Below are 25391 nucleotides of genomic sequence, written 5' to 3'. Positions count from 1 at the left end.
TCTCATACTTATTTTTATATAAACAACAAGGCACATCATATAATATCAGAAAAATCAATTGCCGCCAACAATACTAACCAAAACAAATAAAAAAATCATAACACAAAGAACCACGATAAGAAAAAAATGATAACTCAAAGTTTAAAAATAATTTATTTAGTACAATAACAAAGAAATTGAAGTATATACGAGCAATAAAAAACATAAATCGCTCTCAAATTAAATATTAACTCATATTATTCACAATTTGTATAAATTTTCCAATATTTTTGTAGTGACCCGTTCCAGAATCACCTACTAATCAAGAACTAAGCATGCAACTAACTTAATTAATAATAATCAGAGATAATTGCGGAAAAGGCCAACAAACGATAGTTATACAACCCAATCGAAATCCAGAACAACTCGAACTAAAATGAAATATACGGTACAACCATATCGAAAAGAATAGTACTGAAAATTAAACCAACCAGCCACTCACTGTCCTCCTCCTGCTCTTCCTGAGCTGTCCAACCTGAGGCCTGCCCCGTGGGAATGGGGTGTCCAAGATAAACAAAACCGAGGACGTGAGCGATAAGAACGCCCAGTACAAAAGCATGAGTATACAAGCCTATATGAAATGCACATGCTATGATATGATACCAGGGTAGTCAAGAAACAGGAGTAACAAAGGATCTCAAAATGCTCAGTCTAGAGGCGCCAAGTGGATAGTGCCGCGCGGTACTCCTCTGGGTCACTGCATCCACTACAAGAACAGACGTGGACCAAAAATGTCCCGGATCACCGAAGCCCTCCCGACCCGTCGGCCACTGTGTACTCTCGGTGTCCATGCGTCCACAAGACAAGACAGGGCTGAGCGGCCCCACAAGATATAGCTTATCTCGAAAGAGATACAGCTCAACAGTAAAGGCTATCTCGAAGGAGATACGGCTAAACATGAAATGCAACATGCATCATAAAACGTGACATAATAGCATGCATCATATGACATATATCAATGCACCACATAATCATGCAACACATATAAGGATGTATACTCGACCAGGATATCTCGGATAGTACTTTCGTACCTCTATCACAGCAAGCCTAGCCTTACGCAACACCGCTAATCAGGTCTAGAACAAGCCTACGCATCAAAAGCATACCCAATGAACAATACTACCATGCTCGACTAGCAAAACCAGTAATACCAAAGGTTTAGGGTTTACCTTCGTCCGTCGACAGCCCTTTGATGTCGATTGCCTCGTAACTCAGGCGTCGCTACGCTACCAATCCTGACAGCTCTTGGCTATCGCTCGACCGACAACTAACCCTAGAAACCTTCCAAACCTCTCAAATATGAGACACAACTCAAGAATTTGCAATGCAAAATGAGGAAATCCGAGCACTATTTATAGGCTATGTTCGGATCCACCGAACCTACTTCGGAACGTCCGAACTCCTACGTGTCCATCGGCTCTTGACACCTCATGATCGGATCCACCGAACCTACACTTCGGATCATCCGAACTTGCATGTAAACTGACGTGTCGATCAACTCTTGACACCTCATGATCGGATCCACCGAACCCACTTCGGATCGTCCGAACTCTTCGGTGCTACCGAACCATCTTCGGTCCGTCCGATCATGACCACGGTCAAAATTACACATTAAACCTTCTTAATCACCATTAATCCGTTAATTACCCAATTTGGAATTCGGGCTACTACATTCTCCCCCCCTTAAAAGATTTCGTCCTCGAAATCAGGCTTAGAGGATGAACAAAACGAAATAACAACATCGTTATTACATCTCAATTGTTGTTGAATACAACTGATATTTCGATTACAACTGAAAACACAAACATAAACAAAGTATAATTCAAAAGAGCTCTGGATGCTCCGAACGCATACGACTCTCTAGCTCCCAAGTGGCTTCTTCAGTGCCTCTGCGCTGCCACTGAACTAAGACAAGAGGAATGATCTTATTCCGCAACACCTTGTCTTTGCGATCGAGGATCCGCACTGGTCGTTCCACGTAAGACAAGTCCGTATTTAGTTGAACTTCAGATGGATGCAAGATGTGAGACTCATCTGCTACATATCGTCTCAACAAAGATACGTGGAACACATCATGAATCCCAGACAGATACGGAGGTAATGCTAACCTGTAAGCCAAATCTCCCACACATTCCAGAATCTCAAAAGGACCAACAAATCTCGGAGATAGCTTACCCTTGAGACCAAATCTCAAAATCCTGCGAAAAGGCGAAACTCGGAGAAACACTTTCTCACCTGGCTGAAAATAAAGAGGTCGCCGCTTGGTGTTCGCATAACTAGCCTGTCGATCCTGAGCGATCTTAATCCGTTTCTTGATTACTGCAACCTTATCAATAGCCTGCTGGACTAACTCCGGTCCCTCAACATGTCGTTCCCCAACTTCGTCCCAGAATAATGGAGTACGACAACGTCGCCCATACAACGCCTCAAATGGTGCCATACATACTACGATGATAGCTGTTGTTGTACGCGAACTCAATCAAAGGCAAATGATCCTGCCAAGCGGGTCCGAAATCCATAACACAAGCTCGCAACATATCCTCAAGTGTACGGATAGTCCTCTCTGTTTGACCGTCGGTCTCTGGATGATAAGCCGTACTCAAACTTAGTGAAGTACCCAATGCCGACTGAAAACTACCCCAAAATCGTGAGGTAAAACGAGGATCTCTGTCACTGACAATACTGACTGGTACCCCATGCAAACGTACAATCTCTTGAATGTACAATCGAGCCATACGATCGAAAGTGAAATCACGGTTATATGGCAGAAAATGAGCAGACTTGGTGAGTCGATCCACCACTACCCAAATAGCATCACTATTCCTCGAAGACAATGGTAAGTGAGTAATGAAATCCATCGCGATATGCTCCCACTTCCATTCGGGAATAGGTAAGTTCAGCAATAATCCTCCCGGTCGACGGTGCTCTGCCTTAACCTGCTGACAAACAAGACACTTGGAAGCAAACTGATAAACGCTGCGCTTCATCCCTTTCCACCAAAATCGTGTCCTCAAATCTTTATACATCTTGTTGCTTCCTGGATGGACACTCAACTTGCTTCGATGAGCCTGAGCCAAGATCTCTTCCCTCAAAGTATCATCCTCTGGTACCACAACCCGATTAGACAAACACAGAAGACCATTAGACTGATAATGGAAATTGCTATCTCCACCAACCAATCGGGCTAATCTCTGAGTCTTGAGATCAGACATCTGTGCATCTCGAATCCGAGCGAACAAAGCTGGTTCAGATAAAATGGTAGCAACACGAATGCTCTCCATACCTTTCCGATGTTTGAAATTAAATCCCAATGAACAACAATCCTGGATAGTACTAATCATAGCACTGGTCTGAAGTGCAGAGATTCTCACCTTGCGACTAAGAGCATCGGCTGTGAGATTCGCAGAACCTGGATGGTATTTGATCTCGCAATCATAATCTTTAAGTTGATCCATCCAACGACGTTGTCTCATGTTCAACTCAGCCTGAGTGAACAGATACTTCAGACTCTTATGATCAGTAAAAATTTCAAACTTAACCCCGTACAAGTAATGACGCCAGATTTTTAGCGCAAACACAATAGCAGCTAGTTCTAGATCATGAATAGGATACTTTTCTTCGTGAGGTTTCAACTGCCTGGATGCGTAAGCGATCACATGATCATTCTGCGTCAACACACACCCTAAGCCTTGAAAAGAGGCATCAGTGTAAACACTGAAACCATCAGATCCTGACGGTAACGCCAAAACAGGTGCAGAAGTCAGAAGTCGACGAAGTTCTCTGAAACTATCTTCGCACTCAGATGACCACTCAAATGGAACATCTTTCCGAGTAAGTTGCGTCAAGGGTCTAGCTACCTGAGAGAAATTCACGATGAAGCGACGATAATACCCTGCCAGACCTAGAAAACTACGGATCTCAGCCACCGTCGTAGGACGTGACCAATTCAGCACTGCCTCAATCTTGCTGGGATCCACAGAAATTCCTTCCTTGGAAATCACATGACCAAGGTATACTACACGATCAATCCAGAACTCGCACTTACTCAGCTTAGCATACAATTGCTTCTCGCGAAGAATCTGCAACACAATCTTCAAGTGCTGAATATGCTCTTCCACACTGTGAGAATAAATCAAGATATCATCGATAAAAACCACAACAAACTGATCTAGAAAATCCCGAAAGACTCGATTCATCAGATCCATGAACACTGCTGGCGCATTCGTCATTCCAAATGGCATAACTAGAAACTCGTAATGCCCATATCGAGTACGAAATGCAGTCTTGGAAATATCATCATCTCTAACTCTTATCTGATGATAACCCGATCGCAAGTCAATCTTGGAGTAAACAGAGGTGCCCTGAAGCTGATCGAACAAATCATCGATACGAGGTAATGGATACTTGTTTTTGATCGTCACACGATTCAGCTGGCGATAATCAATGCACAATCGCATAGATCCATCTTTCTTCTTGACAAACAAGACTGGAGCTCCCCAAGGTGAAACACTTGGGCGAATATAACCTTTATCAAGAAGATCCTGCAATTGCTGCTTCAATTCTCTCATCTCTGACGGAGCAAGACGATAGGGGGCACGAGAAATCGGTGCAGTCCCTGGCATTAACTCAATGCCAAATTCCACCTCTCTAACCGGAGGAAAACCAGGAATCTCATCTGGGAAGACATCAGGAAATTCACAAACCACTGGAATATCCTCTATACCAACACTACCTGTGGACGAATCAATCGCATAGATGAGGTAGCCTTCCCCGCCCGACTCTAAAGCACGACAGGCTTTCAGAGCAGATACCACTGGCATCGGAGGTCGCGCTCCCTCACCATAGAAAAACCAACTAGAGCTCTCAGTCGTACGAAACTGAACAAGCTTCTGGTAACAATCCACGGTAGCTCGGTAGGTAGTCAATAGGTCTATACCTAGAATACAATCAAAATCTTCCATCTCCAAGATCATAAGATTCGCAATCAATTCGTTACCCTCAAAATCTAAGGGACAACCCATCACTAGACGCTTTGCTAACACCGAATGACCCATCGGGGTAGAAACGGAAAGAATGACGTCTAGAGAAACATATGGTAACTTATGACGCTTAACAAATCGTGCAGAAATGAATGAATGTGATGCTCCGGTATCAATAAGAACAAAAGCAGGAATACCGCATAACCGAAAAGTACCTGCTATGACTCTCTCTGTCTCATTTGCAGCCTGATCCTGGTTCAGCGCAAAAACCTGACCTTGGGCACGAGGTCGAAGATTTGAACTACCCACTGCCTGACCCTGCCTCCTCTGCTGTACAGTCGTCTGAGATCCGGAACCAGATCCTGCTCCACCTCGCAACTGAGGACAATTCTTCTTGAGATGACCCATCTCTCCGCACTGAAAACAAGCTCCCGCGGCTGATCGGCATTGCTCCGATGGATGGTTCTTCCCACAATGCACACAAGAAACCTTCTTCTTACCAAAGCGGAAAACACCGCTAGACCGTGATCCAGATCCAGAAGAAGAAGAACCAGATTTCTTGAAAGACTGAGATCGAGGGCTCAAAGTACTCGGAGGTCTAGAAGAAAGAATAGCCCTACCACGCTGGAGACTGATCTCTGCCTGGCGACACCGGTTCACTAACCCATCATAAGAAGTAGGATTATCACAGACAGTGACTCGATCAAAAATCTCCTGGTTAAGACCCTGGAGGAAATGGTCATACTTGGCCTCAGAACTGCCACTGATATGAGGGGCAAAGGGTAACAACTCGAAGAACTTCTGCTGATATTCATCAACAGACATACTCCCCTGCTTAAGATTCAGGAGCTCAATCGTCTTTGCCTGGCGAAGGGCTGGAGGAAAATACAGCTGCATGAAAGCTGCACGGAAATCGGCCCAAGTCACCCTACCCTGGGACTGAACTATCGGCGCAGAAGTCGATCGCCACCACTTGCGCGCACGGCCCTCGAGAAGAAAACTAAGGGTCTCCATCTTCTGCTCCTCGGTGCACTGGAATGCTCGGAAACAACTCTCCATGCGCTCTAACCAATCCTCAGCATCATCGGGAGTCTCCCCGCCAACTAAAGGCTTAGGCCCCATCTGAATGAAACGGTGCAAATCAAAACGCCTAGGACCATCCCGACGATGACGATGTTCACGATGACGCCTACGATCGTCCTGGTCACCCCAACGACCTACACTTCCCTGACTACTCTCATCACCAAAATGGTCAGCCATCGCTACAAGATAGAATAGGGAAAATGGTAAAATGATCCACGAAAATCCCAAAACAGAATCTATATCCCAAAATCATAAGCATGCTCTGATACCATAAATGTAGTGACCCGTTCCAGAATCACCTACTAATCAAGAACTAAGCATGCAACTAACTTAATTAATAATAATCAGAGATAATTGCGGAAAAGGCCAACAAACGATAGTTATACAACCCAATCGAAATCCAGAACAACTCGAACTAAAATGAAATATACGGTACAACCATATCGAAAAGAATAGTACTGAAAATTAAACCAACCAGCCACTCACTGTCCTCCTCCTGCTCTTCCTGAGCTGTCCAACCTGAGGCCTGCCCCGTGGGAATGGGGTGTCCAAGATAAACAAAACCGAGGACGTGAGCGATAAGAACGCCCAGTACAAAAGCATGAGTATACAAGCCTATATGAAATGCACATGCTATGATATGATACCAGGGTAGTCAAGAAACAGGAGTAACAAAGGATCTCAAAATGCTCAGTCTAGAGGCGCCAAGTGGATAGTGCCGCGCGGTACTCCTCTGGGTCACTGCATCCACTACAAGAACAGACGTGGACCAAAAATGTCCCGGATCACCGAAGCCCTCCCGACCCGTCGGCCACTGTGTACTCTCGGTGTCCATGCGTCCACAAGACAAGACAGGGCTGAGCGGCCCCACAAGATATAGCTTATCTCGAAAGAGATACAGCTCAACAGTAAAGGCTATCTCGAAGGAGATACGGCTCAACATGAAATGCAACATGCATCATAAAACGTGACATAATAGCATGCATCATATGACATATATCAATGCACCACATAATCATGCAACACATATAAGGATGTATACTCGACCAGGATATCTCGGATAGTACTTTCGTACCTCTATCACAGCAAGCCTAGCCTTACGCAACACCGCTAATCAGGTCTAGAACAAGCCTACGCATCAAAAGCATACCCAATGAACAATACTACCATGCTCGACTAGCAAAACCAGTAATACCAAAGGTTTAGGGTTTACCTTCGTCCGTCGACAGCCCTTTGATGTCGATTGCCTCGTAACTCAGGCGTCGCTACGCTACCAATCCTGGCAGCTCTTGGCTATCGCTCGACCGACAACTAACCCTAGAAACCTTCCAAACCTCTCAAATATGAGACACAACTCAAGAATTTGCAATGCAAAATGAGGAAATCCGAGCACTATTTATAGGCTATGTTCGGATCCACCGAACCTACTTCGGAACGTCCGAACTCCTACGTGTCCATCGGCTCTTGACACCTCATGATCGGATCCACCGAACCTACACTTCGGATCATCCGAACTTGCATGTAAACTGACGTGTCGATCAACTCTTGACACCTCATGATCGGATCCACCGAACCCACTTCGGATCGTCCGAACTCTTCAGTGCTACCGAACCATCTTCGGTCCGTCCGATCATGACCACGGTCAAAATTACACATTAAACCTTCTTAATCACCATTAATCCGTTAATTACCCAATTTGGAATTCGGGCTACTACAATTTTTTTCAAATAAAGAGAAGACGCCTTATTAATGTCATCGTTTTATAGATATTCATTACACTTCTTTAAAAAAACAAAATGAAAAATGGTGCCTTGAAATCATAATAAAAAACCATTTAGAAAAGCAGCCGTAAAAATATAATACAAAGTCACACAATTTTTCTTAAACCATAGAAAAATATTATACTATTGACAAAATATATCTAGCAACAACAAAGCATGCGTTAACTTGTGATATGATTAAAATTTAGAATCATGCATAATCATTGAATTAAAACAAAATCGCATGCCAAAAATCTACTGGATATTATATATTTTAATAATTTATCCATATTTGTTCTTCATCAGAGGACTCTTAGACCTACCAAATTTTGTAGTTCACCTATTATTTTCATAATAAATAATATTACAAAAATAATATAAGCAAGAACATAAAAACTCAAATTAAAATGCCTTCTATCAATCTAAGTAAAAAAAAATTGATTAGAGAATATAATAATGTCGTAAAAAACATTAAATATTGATTTATAGACAGAAGTTTGGAAATACATTTACCCAAATAAATAAAAAATATTATCTCTTGATATTCTGAGACATAAGGTAAAAACGAAGAAATATTTCAATTTTTTTAATATTTTGTAGTCACTTCAAACTAAGTAATCTAAGCAAACATAGAACATGCATTATGTGTTTAAAAATTAACAAAATATCTCAACAATAAAAAATTGAAAAATAACCATTTTTGTTGGATATTTGATTTTGTTTCTCTTTTCTTTGTGCAAACAAACAAATCACAGAAACAATCCAAACATAATTACATGATCAATACAAATGACATATAACAATCAAACATGTTAACGCTAGGGTAAAAAAACTCTTCTCATTGCAAGAACATAAAATGATCAAATGGAGCATATTATTTAGTAATATTTATTTAGCAGCATTTATAAAAAAAATTGACTTTTCGTGGTTGACTCTAATGAAAAACTGGAAATCTATGGAACGATTGAGGCAGGGATGATTTATCCTATTCTTTTTATTCACTTTATTTATTAAAACAATATTTTATTATTGAAATATTACTCAACCCTATCCCTATGTTAAACAAAATACATATAGACATATAATATAAAATGAGGAAAAATAAAAATATATTAATGATTATTATTAAATGAATAGATGAAAAAAAAACAAAAAAATAAACATGTATTTATGATAGTGATTTTCTGTGAATTTGATGTCAATGTAAATATTAAAGTAATTAATTTTAAATTTAAAAATAAAAATCTATTAATGAAATGATTATTATTAAAAGAATATATGAAAAAGAAAACATGTATTAATGATTATTATTAAATGAAAGTAAGGATATTTATGTAAATTATTATTATTAAAAAAATATAAGGATATTTAGGTAAATTCACAATTCACATTCATATATATAGATTAGTATATATATAGATATAGATATAGATTAAACCTCGACATATAAATTTATAATTTCTTATTTTCTGTTTTGTTAAATATAAATGTTTTTTGTATTATTTGTAAAAAACTAAGATTATGAAAAATATAATTAATACATAAATTATAAAATAAGTTCGAAACCGCTGTTAGCATAATTTTTTGTATTATTTATTTTAATAAAAGAATGTATAACACTATTACTATTATTTGTAAGGTATTTTCACAAAACCAATTAATTTTATAAATAATATTATTACATATTCGAATCATTAGTTGTTGAACAAATACTTTGATATTATTTGTAGTCATACCATGAAAGTGAGTGAAAGAGTAATAAATAATAATTAGTCAATGGATTAATAATAATTAACTAATTACATAAAAGGAAGACAAAGTGTCATTAGAGTACAATTTTAATGAGGATAATAGAGGAAATTCACAATTCAATCCATATATATATATATATATATATATATATGTGTGTGTGTGTGTGTGTGTGTGTGTGTGTGTGTGTGTGTGTGTTATGTTCATAATATCCATTTCTGTTTCAAAATGAGGTGACACTTATCTATTGGTGCTAATTGGTGAACACAGTAGTTGACATGGTTGATGAACAACATATCAAAATTATATATATATTTGAATTGGAAGAAAGAATGTTTTGTAGGTCAAAACCTAGAATAAGTATTCAGACAAACAAATTTAGATATTGTAATTATGTAGATAAAATAAGCATTTTCACATTTTTAATTTGATAAAAATATACAATAGTAAAGTACTTTATTTATTTATTGATCGAACATGTTTATTTACAATTTATTGGAATTATTTTTTTGGAGCTTACATTTATTTAAATTTGATTTCACATATTATAGCATATATCTGATTTAATCTACTTATTTTACAAATCATCAAAATTTGAACTTTATTAAAAATATATATATTTAAAAATATATTATAATTATATACATGTAATGTATGTGCTGAGTAACTAGCTAGCTAGTTTATGCCCTGCATATGATAGGAGTAATAAGAAGCTTTCCTGATCTCTTTGGCCGCCATATTTTTATTATCCAATCATTTTTCCAATCTTTCATGTCGTGTAAAAAATTTCTTTTCCACACACACACACATATATATATATTATATATATATATATATATATATATATATATTGAGTTTCATATTAGTTATTATTAACAATATATTGATGGTGCATATGTATTGTACATATATATTATATGTATATCTATATATATACATATATATTATATGTATATGTATATCTATATAATATATAATATATATATATATATTATATTGAGTTCATATTTAGTTATTATTAACAATATATGATGGTGCATTATGTATTGTACATATATATATATGTATGTATATATATATATATATATATATATATATATATATATATATATATATATATATATTATACATATCCTTTTACTATTTATTAAGTTTAAGCATATTAGAATAACTGTTTTTAGTGTCTTTGGTCTGTTTTTTGGTTTCCCTATTTTGCCCCTATTTGATATCAAAATTACATTTTTGTTTTTTTTTTAATTTCAAAAAACATTTTTGTTTTTATTTTTTTATTACAATTATTCAAATAGCACTTTAGTACCTCGATAATTTGTCAAATTTCATTTTAGTCCATAAATAATTATAAAAAAAAATTGTACACACACGCACCGCGTGTGCAGAGTAGCTAGTATATTATATGTATATGCATGCATATACAAATGCATGCATGCATTTGTATATATGCATGCATGCATTTGTATTGTACAATTAACTAAACACAAGGAACTATCCCTGATAACTAGGGCATGTATAAATCAACTGATTTAAGTGTACATATTTTGAAAAATCTTTAAGCAACGCGGATAAAAAATAAAAAGACAGCTGCTAATTACCTCTTGGAATTATCATTAATAAATTAGCATAATTCGAACGTAATTACATATATAGTGAAAAGGGTTACAAGGATAACAGAATTCGAGACGAATTCGCCATGGCTTGAGATGATCTGCACATGCGTATGGATATTGACTTTAGGAAGTTTCAGATCAACAACATTTGATTAAGCTGCACGCATTCATATTAATTTAGTGTTATTAGTTTAAATTTTAGTTATATTTACATTTAAGTATGATATACATACATTATGAATGTGTGTATATTTGTGGCCTAAAGAATATAAAAACATGGCACTGCTAGCTAGGCCATGCATGCATACACAAGTGAGATTTGAACTCGATATCAAATTACGCGAAGGTTCCCTGATTCCGACTTCCATTGATTACGTACAAGGTGAAGATGACATGAAAAATCACGACAATGGGATTATACCAAATGAATGAGGAAAAAAATGTCATTTCTCAATGTTTGAATATAAATAGTTTGACAGATACATATAATTGGAAGCTTGCTTCATCAAGATATATGTGGTTCTTATGTTTCAACAAACTGTTGTGCAAATTTCAAAATTATTTATTTATGACAAGTCGTAACGGTTTTTAACTATAATAATTTAAACATTATAAGTTGTAAATTAATTTCAGTTTCAATCAAATATTGAATGTTATATGATGATGCAATTAATGATTAACAGATGAAGTGAAGGGTTAATTAACCATGACTTCTTGGAAGGTCAAACGAGAGAGGGCCCAAAAATGGGATGCAGCCCAAATATTACAAATAATCGGGGGCCCAATATTTGGAAATGGAATCCAGCCCAAGTCTTACAATATATAATCGGGGGCCCGAAATGGAGTTCATCAGCCATATACGAAGTGGAGTGTGTACTGTCTTTATAAATTTTCCAAAGAGAGGAGAGAGCAGAGGATATACAAATTCTCTCCGTCCCGTCGCCATGTTCAAGCTTTCGAGGCTGCTTCAGCACTGCTCAAGGTAATATGCCTGAAGAAACTTCTGCCATCTCAATCCTTCTCAGTGCGTTTGCAGCTCCATCTGCATTACTGTTAAATTTTTTTTTTCCAGAACTTGAGCTGAGAAGAGTTGCTCTTTCGATTCTTGTGAAAAAACCCAAATTTAATTCATGATTTGTGGGATGCTTTTTGTTTTAGTTGCTTGGTGTGATTTTGCATCGATCTTGGGGCTTATGGTTTTAGGATGAAGGGTTTGCTTTTGAGAGGATTAATTGTTTTCCATTCTAAGGTAAAGTTTCTAGTGTAATGGGCCCTTTATGTTCGTATGCGTTACACAGCCATCGTGACCGATAAGATTTAGTAGAAAATGGGCTGCAATTTCGTTTCTGAGCATCCCGAGTTTAAGCTTGCCTTCATAGTGTGGACATGAGCTGCTTTATTTCTTTTCTTTTTTAGATACTTTATTTATGTGGTTATAGTTCTTAATATTCTAAAAGGCGTTGTAAATTTTTTGTGCACTCAAGTAGCCAATACATTCATATAATTCGTAAACATGGGTCATTTAGGTTACTGTTTGCCTTATTTCTTTATAATTGACTTGGTGGTAGTTCCTACAGAGGTCGAGGGTGGTAGAAGTTCTATTTAACTGGGCCATGCTGGAAACCTAAATAGTTTTGGATTTTAATTTCTGGCTCCTCTTGTTTTCTGTTACTAAAACTCGATATCATGGGAGTCACTCCTAAAACTCGATATCATGGGAGTCACTCCTTTAGTTTATTAGGTTTTTAAGAGGCGAAGCATATTTGTTTTGTAGTTAGTAGTCTGTAGTTAATGAACAATGGCTGTTTTCGCTCTAGAATTTCAGAAAATAAATTCTTCCTGAAGTCAATTGTTGTTTCTTTTTATGGAGCAGGTACTATGTACCCCGGAAGTGTTTGTTCCAGGATCTTACTGATGACTTCAAACTTTTGCCTAGCATAACGTCTCAGTGTAGAATGTCTACTTCTATAGGAAGTTCTTTGCTTGATGGTAACATATGTTTACATCATAAGTTCGAATTTTCTTGTTTCCTTTGGTTTAATCCGTCTTTCTGAACATGGTGCATTGTTTTCCTCCTTCAGGAAAGTCCACAGCTAAAATATTTGCCCCCTATTCAATTTACAAGGGCAAAGCTGCACTCTCTGCTGACCCTCTTCTGCCAACATTCAGTAAATTAGAAGTACGAAGTTAGATAACTAAAGATTCCTGTTTTATGTTCCCCATCGAGATCACTGTTTATCTCTTTAGTTGTATAAAAGTACTGTTTTTTGGTAGTCTGGAGGTCTTAAAGTTGATCGGCGGGGAGTCATTATGTTGACGCTCTGGCCCTCTATTGGAGAGCGCAAATATGATTGGGATAAGAGGCAGGTAGTTTTTATATATTTCAGCTCCTTATTAGATGGCAAATTTGTAAATATTGTTTTAATATTATGGGCCTTCTCTTACTATTTTTATGCATATTATAGAAATTTGCTTTGTCAGCGACGGAAGTTGGATCCCTTATCAGTTTGGGTTCAAAAGATTCCTGTGAATTCTTCCATGATCCGTCAATGCTATCAAGGTTGATTTCCTTGGTTTTTAATATGACTTTTCCATGATCTGTTGTTCCCGGTATTTTGACCATATCTGTTTTACCTGATATATGGTAGGTTAATTCAGTTGCTTAATCCTCAGTAATGCAGGTCAAGTTAGAAAGAGCTTGTCGATTAAGGCACATGCTGATGGTAGTGGTTATTTCATTTCCCTAAGTGAGTATCCTTTTCATCATAATGTTGTAACAAATATTCATGTTTATGAGCATGGTAATTAAGGTCAACTGAGTTGTGTGGTCCTGATCCTCCATGGTAAGTTCTCAGTTCTCACGGTGCCTGATGAAAATGAAAATGACTGTCAGCGCTATTTTTTATCCTGAATTACTGAATGTCGTCTGGAAAACCCTATTGATCCTTTGTTATCTCTCTCATTCTTGGTTTCAGATGTCGTCAACAATATCCTCAAAACAAATGACCGGCTTGTTGTTCCTGTTACTACTGCTGAATTTGCGGTCATGCGAACAGCATTCACTGTAAGATGTTATATTATCGATATTTTTGTTGTTTTATATTCTGGTAATTGGAGCCCTTGCATTTTGCAAAGAAAGGTAATCGTGAATTCTTCTAAACGAGGATGATGCAATTACTCTTGCATTTCTTTATTGCTGTTAGATCAGATCACTGGCAAACATGTCCAAAATCTTTAGTGATTTTCTTTCTGGAACACAGAATGTATTTGTTGCCATCACTATTTTTGGAAATTAAGAGCAAAACAAGTTGTACTGATTGGCTTGGTATTTATTGATATTTTCCATCAACAAATGTTAGCTTGATTTTATCCAAAAAATACCACTAATGAAAGTGACATGTAGAAGTTACAGTACATTACAGAATCATTTGAGTGTAATAGATAGGGAAGACGTTGTTAGGTTCAAGTGTTTGACAAACAAAGAGCAAGAAACAAAATGGAGTAATTTTTCTCTCTGAAGAGCGGTATTGGGAAGATAAGATTGGGAGTCTCTGTTCATACGTGTGTTTAATGAGAAGTACATAATTCCTGCTTGATGCAGATAAGATGAAGACTCGTTGACTATATGCATTGAATAGAAGATAATGAAATTAGCTCTTGATTGCCATAGCCTGTTGTAGCATTCACTTCCTTACTTCCAATTTTTCACTGCAACCTAAGAAAACTATCAGTTCATTTATGAAAGTTTTTATTCATGTACACGCTCTCACAGGCCTGACCACATCACTCACGTGTATATATGTTTCTTTTTTGGTCACGTGTATATATACTTCTTTTTTGGTGTTACGATTGCAGTTTGCTTTGCCACATATCATGGGTTGGGATAAATATACCAACCAGCATCCCCAGCATGCCAGTCTGAGTCCACCAAAGGTGGTTCCTGAGTTTATGGATTCAGAATGGGATAGATGAAGATCTCTACATGCTTTTCAATCATCCCCTTGTATGTTCTCTAGCTTCTTGAGCGGGATGGCTGCATTTCTACCGATTACTCCTTGCTGTGTTCAATATCTTGCAAACTGGTTTTTGTCAGAAATCTTGATGTGCTTCTATGTAGAAGAAATTTTCTGAATACCATTGCTCTTTGTTTGCAGTAATTAAGAATGCAGATCAGCAGTAAAATGTTGTATGGTTTAAGATATCAGAATCCTTTCTACCATGAATGGATTTTTTAGGTTTAATTTGCCTAATGCTATTTGGCAATAAGTTTTCTCATTTTCGCTGTGGCACGCTTCTTGGTCCCCAGCCCTTTCATAATTGTCACAAATTAGCCAACTGTGAGCGAACTTGGTCAAAGGCCAAGATTAATTGAAGCTTTGGTCAAGTCGTTCATGAGCTGCTTGTGAGCGGTTCGACTTAGCTTACGAGCAGCTTGGCTTCCTCTCCCTTCTAAGCAAGCTTCTTCTTTTTTATTCTCTTTAGATATTATTATCAATTGCACCCTCACATGGCACATACTCCCACTTTGTTAGCATGATAAGCAGCATGGCTGCCGCGGGGATGCAGAGATTGGATAACAATAAAATGTGACCCCAAATGAGAAACTAAATGCAAGTGCATAATCGACCATAACAAGCCAAATATCGTGCCTCCAAAATCATTTGGAAACTGAAAATGCAAGCAAAACATCAACAGTAACAAGCCAATTCCTCAAATTCTCGAACACACCAACGCAAGCCTGAAGACAACTTTGGTAACAGTACAATATACAATTCAAATCCTGAAATATGAGACACAATGCACCTCCAGTTCGACATCAAAGAAGCCAAATGGTCAGCTAATGCACTTTGTACCATGGCATATAACCAACCAAATCACAAAGAGAACAACACAAACTGCAGCATCGATGGCAAGAACAATTCTTACTTGCATGCACCATTTTTTATGTAGATTTTGGGAACTCGGCCTAACCCTTGCTGTGTTCAAATCCTTCCGCGATGGAGAAGCTAAATCTCTGCCTCCTACTTGATGGATAGAATCGAGACTTACCGACTCAACATTCACTACTCTTTCATTGGAGCTCCTATACTCCTCTATCTCAATATCTCCTCGCACAGAAATTACATGATCCTTTGGCATCTTCTTTTTCTTCTTCTCTTGTTTATTTAACTTCCCAAGTAAAGGGGCTTTAGAGGAAGAACCACATTCAATGTGCTCCTGTCCATTAGCGATATTACATATTGATGAAGGGCCATTTTCTGCTGACCTTTCTGTAACGGTCTCTGAGAAAAAATTAACCAAGTGGGAAACAACCGGAAGCAATTGCTCCTGCAGACAGAGCGAGTTGGAATTCGTCAGGCTTCTGCTAAAAGAACCACCGCCCCTTTTAGCCATCCTCCTGAATTCATCCCTCAACTTGTTAAGAAACCTTAAAACTCCCGAGTTGCCAACACATTCACTTGCTACCGCAAAGTAAACATAAACATCATCCATCAAGAAACAGAAAGTCCTTTTATCCATGGTTTGAAAATACCATTTGTGATATGGAGGAGTCCTCTCCACGCAGATTGCAGCCAAATTTTCTATCTCATGCTCCCCGCAATTATTATATTTGAATAAAATTTGACCGCCCTTTGATATGCAGCAAAAAGAAATAGAGTCTCGAACTGCTGTCATTTGTACGTAGCGATAAGATCAAAACAGTCTCAAAAGTCAAATGGACCGAACATAAAAGAAAGACATCAAATTCCCGTGAAAGTGAATGTTGGATTTCGATCTATCTTAGAGAAAATTTTGGAGGCCAAACTCAAGGTAGTGTAGAACTGAAATCCGATCGCCTAACTATCAAAACAATTATTCACCCCTCTTAAGTATTGAAAGTCAATAATGAAGCCTCACAATTTTGTCCGACCATCATCAAGAACGAGACGTGGAGATGAAATCGAATGAGTCAACGGAGCAGTCAGCCAATCATTAAGATTACCTCACAGAAAACCCAATTCAAAAGTTCAAATCTTGGATAAAATCACTGCAAGTTTACCTTGAATTGAAGCTCTGGAATGTCTGTACTCTGTACTACAGTAGGTTTTCCATTACCAATCGTGAAGATAGAGACAATTGAAGAACAAGAGGATGATTTTGGTAGCTTTTTCAGAATGATGAATACTTGGTAGTTGGTGCGCTGCCGATTAATTCTAACTATTTATATTTTGTAATGGAGTGGCTCTAGGAAGGATCTTAGGTGAATCCTGGTGAATCCTACGTATATTCATAATAAAAAGTAATAATTTAAATATAAAAAATAAATATTTTTTCATGGATAACCCAAATAAAATATATGTCTAACAAATACGACCAATAAGACTGTCTTAAAATTTTTGTCACACAAATTTTTATCTTTGTAATGTATATGTTTATGACGTTATCATGACTTCAATAATATTATTCATACGGGTACATTTTCAGCATTTAATTAAGAATTATAATTTCTAATCACGAATACTTGAGTTTTAATTAATTCTCAGAGATATATACATGAAATCAATTGATATGAAAATTACTCAAAAAAATTAAATGGTTCCATAATAAGATTTGATTTCTAATCCCTCGAAACAAATACATGAAGCGATTATATTTAAGCTGATACGAAAATTATTTAATGGCGTCATTGATAAAAAAAATTATGACACACATGAACTACCCAAATACTAATATACGAATGGTGATTTTGTCAAAAATTTTTGAAGCCAACAATAATGAATAAATACCAATATACGAATGGTGATTTTCTATTCGTTGAGTTAACTACATTCCGAAGAGTAATGAAGTACATAACCAAACATTACATTATAAGAAAATCCACATGGAACAAGCTCATGATTTATTGTTTCGCCACACCTATGATGAAATCCACTCGATTGCGTGAAGCAAACTGGTAGCAAAGCATTTTTCTATAAAGCATGGTGAAAAAGGGGATGTAGTCTCGTTCTATTTTTTGGTCTTGTCAAGAATTTCGATGTATCTCTTCGGAATCCCGTAGTGGTCAACAAGATGCCGTGCAAGATCGTCGATGACGCCGCCTTGGACTAAAACTTCTAGGCCCTTCTTACCTACAAGTATCCAAACATAAACAAATTCAACAACTGTGAAGAATAGGGAAACTAGAAAAACGGTGTGATCCCAGTAAAAGAGAGTTCGAAAGGTCTGATATGGACGGTAGAGCATGAAATATTTGCCTGCGCTTAAAATAAGTGTGAAATCATCTTAAACATCCACACCACAGACAAACTAATCTGGTCAAGTTTATCATAGGAAGCGAAGATGAGAGAGCTACTAATAAACCATACCAGGAAGTATGAGAGAGCTACTAATAAACCATACCAGGAAGTTCTGCTACAGTTGTACTACAAGCAAACTTCTTCTGCAGCTCTGAGGCCAATGCCTCCGCGTCTAATAAATACGATTCCAGACCCGAAAGTTTTGTAACTTTTTTGTTGCCTTGCCTTCGTTCTGTCATTATTTGAATTGGCTTTAATGAACCTTTGCGAACAGCTGAGTCGATTCCCCTAGTTACTCTGTAATGAGCTTGCATTCGATTGACAAAAGTCTGTCCTAAATCCTTCTTATGAATCTCAGTAGGGTACATCAAACCCTTTTTAATAGCACCCTTAAACAAAGCATCACACAAAGTTGCATCTAAAATCACAATGGACTTGTCTGCTTCTTTCACAAGCTTTTCATTTTCAACGTATGCAAAAACAATTTGTGAAGCTTCTGAAGCAGAATACAGTTTCCCCATGTCTGCTCCAACAGCCGAAAATATAGGGTTAACATGCACACTTGGCTTATAGAGCTCAGCAACTTCAAGCAATTTATGCAACTGTACTTCACTGCCAACACTTTTAGTGGATTGGTCATTCTTTTCCATTTTCTTCTTCTCTGGCTTAAAGGATGTGTAGTCAAGGTGATTGCGGTTAATGGAAACTAACATCACCTCTTTTTTATGTTTGTCTTCCTTCACTGAAATCTGGTACGCAGTAAAATATATAATAATTGCTAGAGCGCAAGAGACTGAATGGCCAAAGGATTGTTGTCAGAGTAACAAAAACACTTAATAATCACGAAGGAAGGTTCAAAAGTAATGAATATGTAAGGACTCCATTCAAAGAAAAGTAATGCTTCCCAAGCTTGGCGAACAAAGGTTTGCATTCACAAGCATTTCCTCTAGCATAAAATATAATAAATTTGACCAGAAAATAAAGCTCAAGCACAACTCTGCAAGTGTCAGTGTAGCTCAATTTAAAACGTTGCTTTACAAGAGAGGCTTAAAGCTCAACTGTTCCCTGAATAATATAAAATTTAGTTTATAAAACACTTGAGCATCGAACACAAGGTAATCTACAAAGATTCAGATTAAGTAATTTCAGACGTAAAATCTCACCAGTCCAGCAGCAGATTTAGACTGCAGCCACTTGGACAATTTCTTGTAAGAGGACTTTTTTATATCAAGTGTAACGCCCGAAGGTCTGCAAGGTAGCACATGACTAGACCTGTAGCAGTATGAACAAACAATTGTTATAACCTGTCATACATGATACCTGAAATCAAGTAACATGTAACAAGTTAAAGAATGACGGGAAAAAAATCAGGATGAAAGAAAAGAATTGCCTTCCAAAGCAAAAAGGGGTTCCATACATTTTGCTTTCAAATGGCCAAAGGGCTGTAGCATATGGAAAATAAATCTTTCTAATTTTTGACACAATCAAAAGGAACAACTCCTCCCAACTGAACAAATACATGCTTATCGAATTTGGTAAGAACAGATCAACATCGCCAACACCAAATACACCCCCAACCCCGCAAAAAGAACTACAGTATTTTCATGTCTTCATAATAACAAACATCCCAGGTTCAGGTACTCACTATATTGAGACTTTCATGAAATACAGAAGCTCACATCTTGATTAGAAATTTGAGAAACAGTCACTAAGAACATGTAAACCCTAACAATTAGAAAATAGGAAAAATGACAATAATAACATTTTCACATTCTTAAACTGAAAATGAAGTTTTATCCACAACACTAACTGATAATAATTAAACAACACAATGAAATGTAAGCAAAATAAGCAAGTGTTCTGATGTCCAGTTACCACAGTGTACTTCCTGGCATTGGAAGATCTTTATCCTTCACTGTCGCATGCAAAGATTGCAAAAGGCACTTATCCATTAATGAGTCTACGTCCTCTACAGACAGCGAAGGCTGGTTATCCACATTAGATTCTAATCCTGAATCATTTTCAATCTGCAAATCAGTCATGGCTGTTGTTATTTGTTCACTGGCTTCAGTAGCCACAACAGAATCTTTAGTCAAATCAGATTCAAGAACAGGGGAATTTCATCAAAATCATTAGCATCAGCCATATTTTCATTGTCGACATTCCCCTGACCAACTGAGGAATCATCTTCACGTGAATCAGAAGCCTGTAGCGAAGATAATAAAGCAGGGTCAGCAACTACAACGTCTTCAAAAAATCCCGCATTTGGAACATAACAATTTTCAGATGATTCCCTGTAAAACCATGAAACAAAAAGGAAGCAGGGCATCAAATTTATAGTTCAATATGCAATTAGGTCAAATAAATGAAGCCTCCTCGGTGCTTTTACCAAAGTGTATCACGGTAGTAATGACTAATTCTTAATGCCTTTCCACGCAAACCAGCCTTTAGTGCTTCAGTGCTACTCAACATGGTTGTTCCTACCTGAGCAAACAAATTTTCCACAACAAGCTTCTTAGAACAGTTTCGACTGACAATCTCTAAAAAAAAAAAAACAATTTATACAGCTTACAGCTATTGGAGCTGGATTTCCAGGAACAACCACAGCCCATGGCTCGCCATCAGAAAATGGTGCAAGACCTTCTTCAGGAATACGGATGCCAGGAAACATCAAATCAGCTCCTCCAAGTATGAAACGAGAAACTTCACCACCTTTCAGAGCAAAAGCAGGCAATAGATTTGGAACCTTCCACAAAGCATATACTGCCGTCAAGTGGCAAAAATATGTCAGTGAAAGAGCTTCATGAAATGATGAAAGAATGGAGATTGACATGCTGAAACAGATATAATTGCAACAAAATAAAATCACAATGAAACTTAAGCACAGCTGTTAAAGTTTCTGAAATACAGTACAATTGGAGCATCATAAGAGAGATTAATCAGAAAAAACACAACAAACGTTAACTGGCAGTATGTTAATTTGTTATTTCTCAGAAGGAAATCAAAATTTGGTAAGCTACAGAAAGTGAGCTACCAAAAGCTCTTCATATTACACCCTCTCAAACTGTTAACACTTCGAAACATGCCTAGAGCTGACCTTAAAAATAGAGAAACTGCTCCGATAATTGAGTGTAATATACTAAATCTTAAGGTAGTTTGAATAAAGAAACTGCTCTTCAGTATAACTGACTGTAATATCTTAAGCTAGTTTGACTATCATGACCACATTTATCCATCAATTTTAGGGCAAGCTGATAATATCCTGATTTTCCATCCTATGATGTCTGTTTTCATTCCACGATATTCATCTTCTCTTCGGAGTAAAAAAAAAGTCTGTCCAGACACTTTAGATCGATCAAAACAAGAATACATTGTTCACTATCAGGTAGACACTTTAGATGGACCAAAACAAGAATCCATTGTTCACTATCAGGTAATATCTAAGACGGGCTTCATTTGATCGATGAAATACAATTGATAACAAACAACACCGGTTTTATATTAAAACAATCACTTTTGATTGAATCCTCCAGTAAATGTCACAGATTTCCAATCATCGGTTTAGTATACTGAAGTTAGGATCTGGATGAGGATTGTGAAGATCAGAGACAACTGACTTGATATAGCATCTCCATGATGTCTATAACGCAAGATACCAAATCAGTCTTTTCTGAAATAGAATTTTCATGCCAGCTGAAGTTTTAATCCTTCGAACTAAATGTAGTCAGTCAGGTGACTTCTGGTGCAGCATCAACATTACCTTATACTGCATTCTGTCAGAATTCTCGAAACTCTACATATTGAACGAAGTAGCAAAATGAAAATGATAGCGACTCAGATACAGTCATCCTTTGGAGTATGCAGCAGATATATTTTAACAAGAGTACAAGATGATATAACACATGCTAATTTATGAATACCTGTAGGGAATATTTCTGAGCCCCGTCCATCGCTATCATAAAACATGGGACAGTCACCCTCCAGACTGTAAACAAGAACTCGATTTGGGTACTTTGACAGAGTTATTTCTACCTATAAGATCGATGATCGAGTCAGTGACATACACACACCCAGTTTCTAACAAGGGCATCAAGAACAACAATTTGTATTAATTGAATGACACAGGACTTCAGTTTGCCATCAAAAGTTTTGAACTTACGGCCCTCGTTGTAGCAACATGTTCATTAACCTACATTCAATGTGCAGATTGATTATAAGGGTTGATGTTCAATAGAAACCACTACTATATGAACATACAAAATCACAGTTATCAAGCTCGTGGGCACATCAATCGGACTGATAATGGCCTGAATACAGCTGAGGACAAAAAATTGTAAGCCGTATTGAAGATTTTAAGCCTGGAACAACATGTTTTACAACTACATTACCAAAAACATAATCATTTGAAATAGACTTGTTCAAGGGAAGTAAATATTTCTCAAGTAGTCAGAAATCCACAGGGAATTGCTAGATTATTCACTTTACTCTATAACCGTAAAACCCTTGGACTATCAAAAGCCATATCTTATGATATTATTATCATAACATCAAAGCTGTCCAAACAATCCTGATGCAGCTTAGTAAAAAAGGAGGATTTCATATATCCAATACTTATATGGTCTTGTGGATAAGAAAAAAAAGGTCAAAACTTTCAAAATCAACTTCCAATTGAACGATTAAGGCCTTATGGTATAACATAATATGAAAAAAAAAAATCAAAGAAAATGAGCCAGCTTCGTGCCAAAGTTGATTTAAAAATTGACACACCCTGAACTCGAATCAATAAGGATTCAGCATTCCAATGAATTTTACCCCAACACGTTCTACACATTAGATAAAGAATACACTCCTCATGACAGAAATTATCATAAAGTGTGAAAAAATATATCAAATGGCAATCATACATTAAGCAATTAAATACCTTTGGGGGAAGTAAGATATCGATATCAGCATCTGAGGCGTTAGGGAATCGGTCTCTAATTGCACGTTTGAGTTTCTTGCGGTCTGCCCCTGAGAGTCGCTGCTGCGATTTGGCCTCCGATACCTTCTTGAACATGTTTCGACCCTAATATCCAGCTCTCGCTGAAAGTATCTGCTATATCTTCTACGTAAGAAGAGATATGTATCTATGGCGGAAACTGAATTGCAGAATTGTGGATTCAGTGTGTTTCAGCGGGCAATCAAGCATAAGGCGGCGGATGCTTCACCGGTCACGTGACACTCCATTTACCAGTAAGATTCTTTATTAGAAATCAAACCCTGTAATTATAGCCTTTATCAATTTGATCTCAGGTATTTTAATTATATTACATTTTCCGCTCCTCTAATGTCTTGAATGGTTGGGAATCCAAAGGGCGAAACTAAAAAATTTACTCTCTTTTAAAGTTCATTTACAATTTATTTCATAAAAACTTATTTTGCGAAAAAATATTACTAAATTAAATAATTAATTTGTCAAAATATATGTATTTAATTTTAGAATTTAATAATTATCTAATATATAATACAAAATATTCATATATTTATCATACACATCGCATGAGTTTTTAGACTGAAGTTCATCCAATGATCTCGCCTGAGCAACAATATCTGTATTCAATAACAACTAACGATCGTATGCATGTGTTACGTGTTTATATAATCGTTCTTTTCCTTTTGTATTTTTTTTTTTTGGAGGCTCTCAACTGCTTTTATTTTTTCATCATTTTTTTCCCAAGTGAGTTAGTATAGTGATCCAAAAATATTTATTTAAATAATTAGAAAAATATATTAGTTTATTTTAGCTGGATAAGTTATTATAAATTAATTAAAAATAAGGTGATAATTGCCATTCTGAGTTGTCAAAAAAAGACAGTTCCTCTATTCCATTTTTTGATTTATATAAGCTTCAGAATGAAAACACTCATTTCAATGGGAATGTCTATCCATATGTTCATGGGAAAATGATTTTTGTCATTGATTTGTACAATTTTGAATTTTGGATAATTAAGTTTTCAAATTTTGATTTTTGTAAACTATCTTTTAATTTTCACCTAGTATTTGGTTCCATTGTTGATATGACATCTGACAAATCAAATAATTTTTTATATCACGTCAATATTTTCTATGTAATGTCTATATTTTTCAACGTCACGCTAGTATTTTCTAATGTAAGTAATTTGGAGTATGTGGCGAGCAAAAGCTAATGGAGTTGACATATTGGAGATTACTTTGGACTCAGTTTCCACATCAATCCTCCTCCTGTGAACTGTGTCGTGGATGAAGGCGATCGAGTTTGGTAGCATTCTGCTGCACATGGCCTCTTCGGCCCGCTGCCTGAAATCTTCAAATGCCGTGTTCTTATCCACCAAACTTCTCTGCATGTTCATCAATCATCAACTTTTTCATTGAATTTTTTTTTCAACTTTTGCAATCATATTATACTGCATGCATTAATATTTTGCAATTTACAATTATTCTTACTATAAATTATGTCCTTGTAAAGAGAACGCGAGCACCTGCATATTTGTTGTCCCAGCTAAAGATGCCGGTTCCATCGTTGGCCTCCAATGATCTTATTACCTTCACGTAATAAACATCATTTGTAGCTCTAAACAGCTATGCAGCTCTCCGTAACAACTCACGTATTTGCTCATTTTTCGTGTGAGTGCTGACGTACGTGATACTGAAAAAAAGTGGATGCTATGTCATCATTTCGGTTAAAAAAAAAAACTAAAATTGAAAACAAAGAATACAACTTAGTGAACTATGAATTGACTGATAGCATCACCAAAAATAAAAAAAAATTGCAAAGTACATTGATCAAAAATATAACTTCTCATTTCTACTTATTGAAATAAATGCGGGGTTTGTATTTTATAAAAATTGGTGGGTCACTTA

The 25391-nt window shown here is 36.8% G+C and overlaps 4 protein-coding genes across 6 annotated transcripts in view; 1 reads left to right on the top strand and 3 right to left on the bottom strand.

The window, feature by feature from the left end:
• LOC140807411 (11-beta-hydroxysteroid dehydrogenase B-like) overlaps nt 1-25391 on the bottom strand; it is a 69444-nt gene that overhangs the window by 6429 nt on the left and 37624 nt on the right. The gene's annotated exons all lie outside the window — the stretch shown is intronic.
• Nucleotides 12098-15481, top strand: LOC140807183 (single-stranded DNA-binding protein WHY2, mitochondrial). The gene is made up of 8 exons (XM_073163922.1): nt 12098-12217; nt 13109-13224; nt 13317-13414; nt 13510-13602; nt 13701-13795; nt 13909-13982; nt 14211-14299; nt 15091-15481. Exons 1-8 carry the CDS (start codon nt 12180-12182, stop codon nt 15205-15207), a joined length of 720 nt encoding a protein of 239 aa, XP_073020023.1. The 5' UTR covers nt 12098-12179; the 3' UTR covers nt 15208-15481.
• LOC140807182 (phytolongin Phyl1.1-like) lies at nt 15924-17446 on the bottom strand. 3 transcript variants are annotated; one of them, XM_073163921.1, is made up of 2 exons: nt 17276-17446; nt 15924-16904 (listed from the first exon to the last, which is right to left on the bottom strand). In XM_073163921.1, the coding sequence occupies exon 2, from the start codon at nt 16753-16755 to the stop codon at nt 16069-16071; it is 687 nt and encodes a 228-aa protein (XP_073020022.1). In that variant the 5' UTR covers nt 16756-16904; nt 17276-17446; the 3' UTR covers nt 15924-16068. The 3 variants fall into 3 exon arrangements, with proteins under 3 accessions (XP_073020022.1, XP_073020021.1, XP_073020020.1); XM_073163920.1 differs by having other exon boundaries at nt 15924-16901; XM_073163919.1 differs by having other exon boundaries at nt 15924-17446.
• Nucleotides 17992-23727, bottom strand: LOC140807807 (uncharacterized). Its single transcript, XM_073164769.1, is given in 9 exon segments — nt 17992-18344; nt 18616-19261; nt 19676-19784; nt 20388-20628; nt 20631-20806; nt 20902-20996; nt 21085-21275; nt 22433-22544; nt 23434-23727. Coding segments are annotated over 9 exon segments (1827 nt in total). The 5' UTR covers nt 23569-23727; the 3' UTR covers nt 17992-18222.

The sequence above is a fragment of the Primulina eburnea genome, chromosome 12, assembly GCF_022965805.1.
Source record: "Primulina eburnea isolate SZY01 chromosome 12, ASM2296580v1, whole genome shotgun sequence".
In the NCBI taxonomy this organism is placed as follows: domain Eukaryota; kingdom Viridiplantae; phylum Streptophyta; class Magnoliopsida; order Lamiales; family Gesneriaceae; genus Primulina; species Primulina eburnea.
The sequence above is the reverse complement of the archived record's forward strand: the minus strand, read 5'-3'. Positions and strand labels throughout refer to the sequence as shown.